Source organism: Teleopsis dalmanni, chromosome 2 (assembly GCF_002237135.1).
Source record: "Teleopsis dalmanni isolate 2A chromosome 2, ASM223713v2, whole genome shotgun sequence".
Lineage (NCBI taxonomy): Eukaryota > Metazoa > Arthropoda > Insecta > Diptera > Diopsidae > Teleopsis > Teleopsis dalmanni.
In genome coordinates this window covers 186,972,027-186,973,243 of record NC_051847.1, presented here as the reverse complement: position 1 = coordinate 186,973,243, position 1,217 = coordinate 186,972,027, and the positions used below count along the sequence as shown (strand labels likewise).

Here is a 1,217-nt window from a genome sequence, read left to right as displayed (position 1 = left end):
TAGGAGTTCCTCTTCATCGAAAAGATAGCGCATGCCTATGCTCTCCTCTGATGTAATTGAGTGAGCTGGCGAAGGAGCAGACACTGAAGTGTCCATGCACACACGTGAGTCTTCAGATGGAATAACCGGACTCACTTCGGTCATGGAAGCAGGCTTAATATTGCCCACTTTCGATAAGGGATCAGCAGTGTGTTGAGAAATTGCCGCTGATTCCCGTACATCAGACGAAACCCTCATAGTTATGGGGAAAAAACCGTAATTTAATACGCCACCAGATCGCGCCAAAATGGCCAGAGAGGCTTTGTCGATCACAAAACTGACCGACCTAAACTTGCCTTTGGCTTCTTCCAGCTTAGTGACCTTCCACGTGGACGTATTTAGATCAGGGTTTCCCACCCGAATTAGCTCCAGAATCCGCTGGTTCGACTGGAATCCAGGAACGGGCCCTAGGTCGGCCAGGAATTTGTTCCTTGGCAACGACTTTAAGCTTTGCGCCTGGCCAGACCTCACCCATTCTGGAGATGGCAATGCGAAAAAGATCAACAGAACGCTGATCAACGCAGGCGACTAGTTTCACATGGCCCTGAAACCATCCACCGTCGCGACATTTGGGAATTGTACCTGGAAATTCCTTAAGAACTTCGACGTACAAGTCAAGGAGCTTTCGCTCAATTTGATCCCATTTTTCAGGAGTAATAGTGCCATCTGGATGATTTTCATCAATGACCGCCATTATGATGGAGCCCTTCAGCGTGTCGCTAAAGGACTTAGTAGTGGTGGCGTTGACACGAAATTTTGCCTTTTTGGCATCTGGCTTCGAAGCTGACTCATCTAATGAGCGCTGGCGCTTCGATACAGGTTCCTTTTTGTCTTCCTTAGAAGTATCAAGGACCCGTTTGGCCCAGGCTAATCTTGCCTTTAGAGACTCGGACGTAACCGATTATCAGATGTTAATGGTGTCCTTCTTTTTTAGATGTTTGTGGCCTTTGTTCAGTAGCAGATTGTAAGGTGATTGGTTAGGGTGATCTTCTAACTTTAAGAGGTACTGACGGCTACATCGAGCAGCTTCTTCTATTACTGTTGATACGCCCAAATCTCTATGAAGGTTGGCGTTTTTTATAAACCACGGTGCACCCGTTATCATTCTTAGGATTTTAGATTCCAGCCTTAGCAGTTTTTCAATATTTGATGGCATCGCTGTTCCCCACAGTTGAATT

At 46.4% G+C, this 1,217-nt stretch overlaps 1 protein-coding gene across 1 annotated transcript; it reads right to left on the bottom strand.

Annotated features, from left to right (window-relative positions):
* Positions 1-382: 382 nt before the first annotated feature.
* Positions 383-733, bottom strand: LOC119676379. Its single transcript, XM_038087616.1, has one exon. It carries the CDS (start codon positions 731-733, stop codon positions 383-385), a length of 351 nt encoding a protein of 116 aa, XP_037943544.1.
* Between the last annotated feature and the right edge of the window lie 484 nt (positions 734-1,217).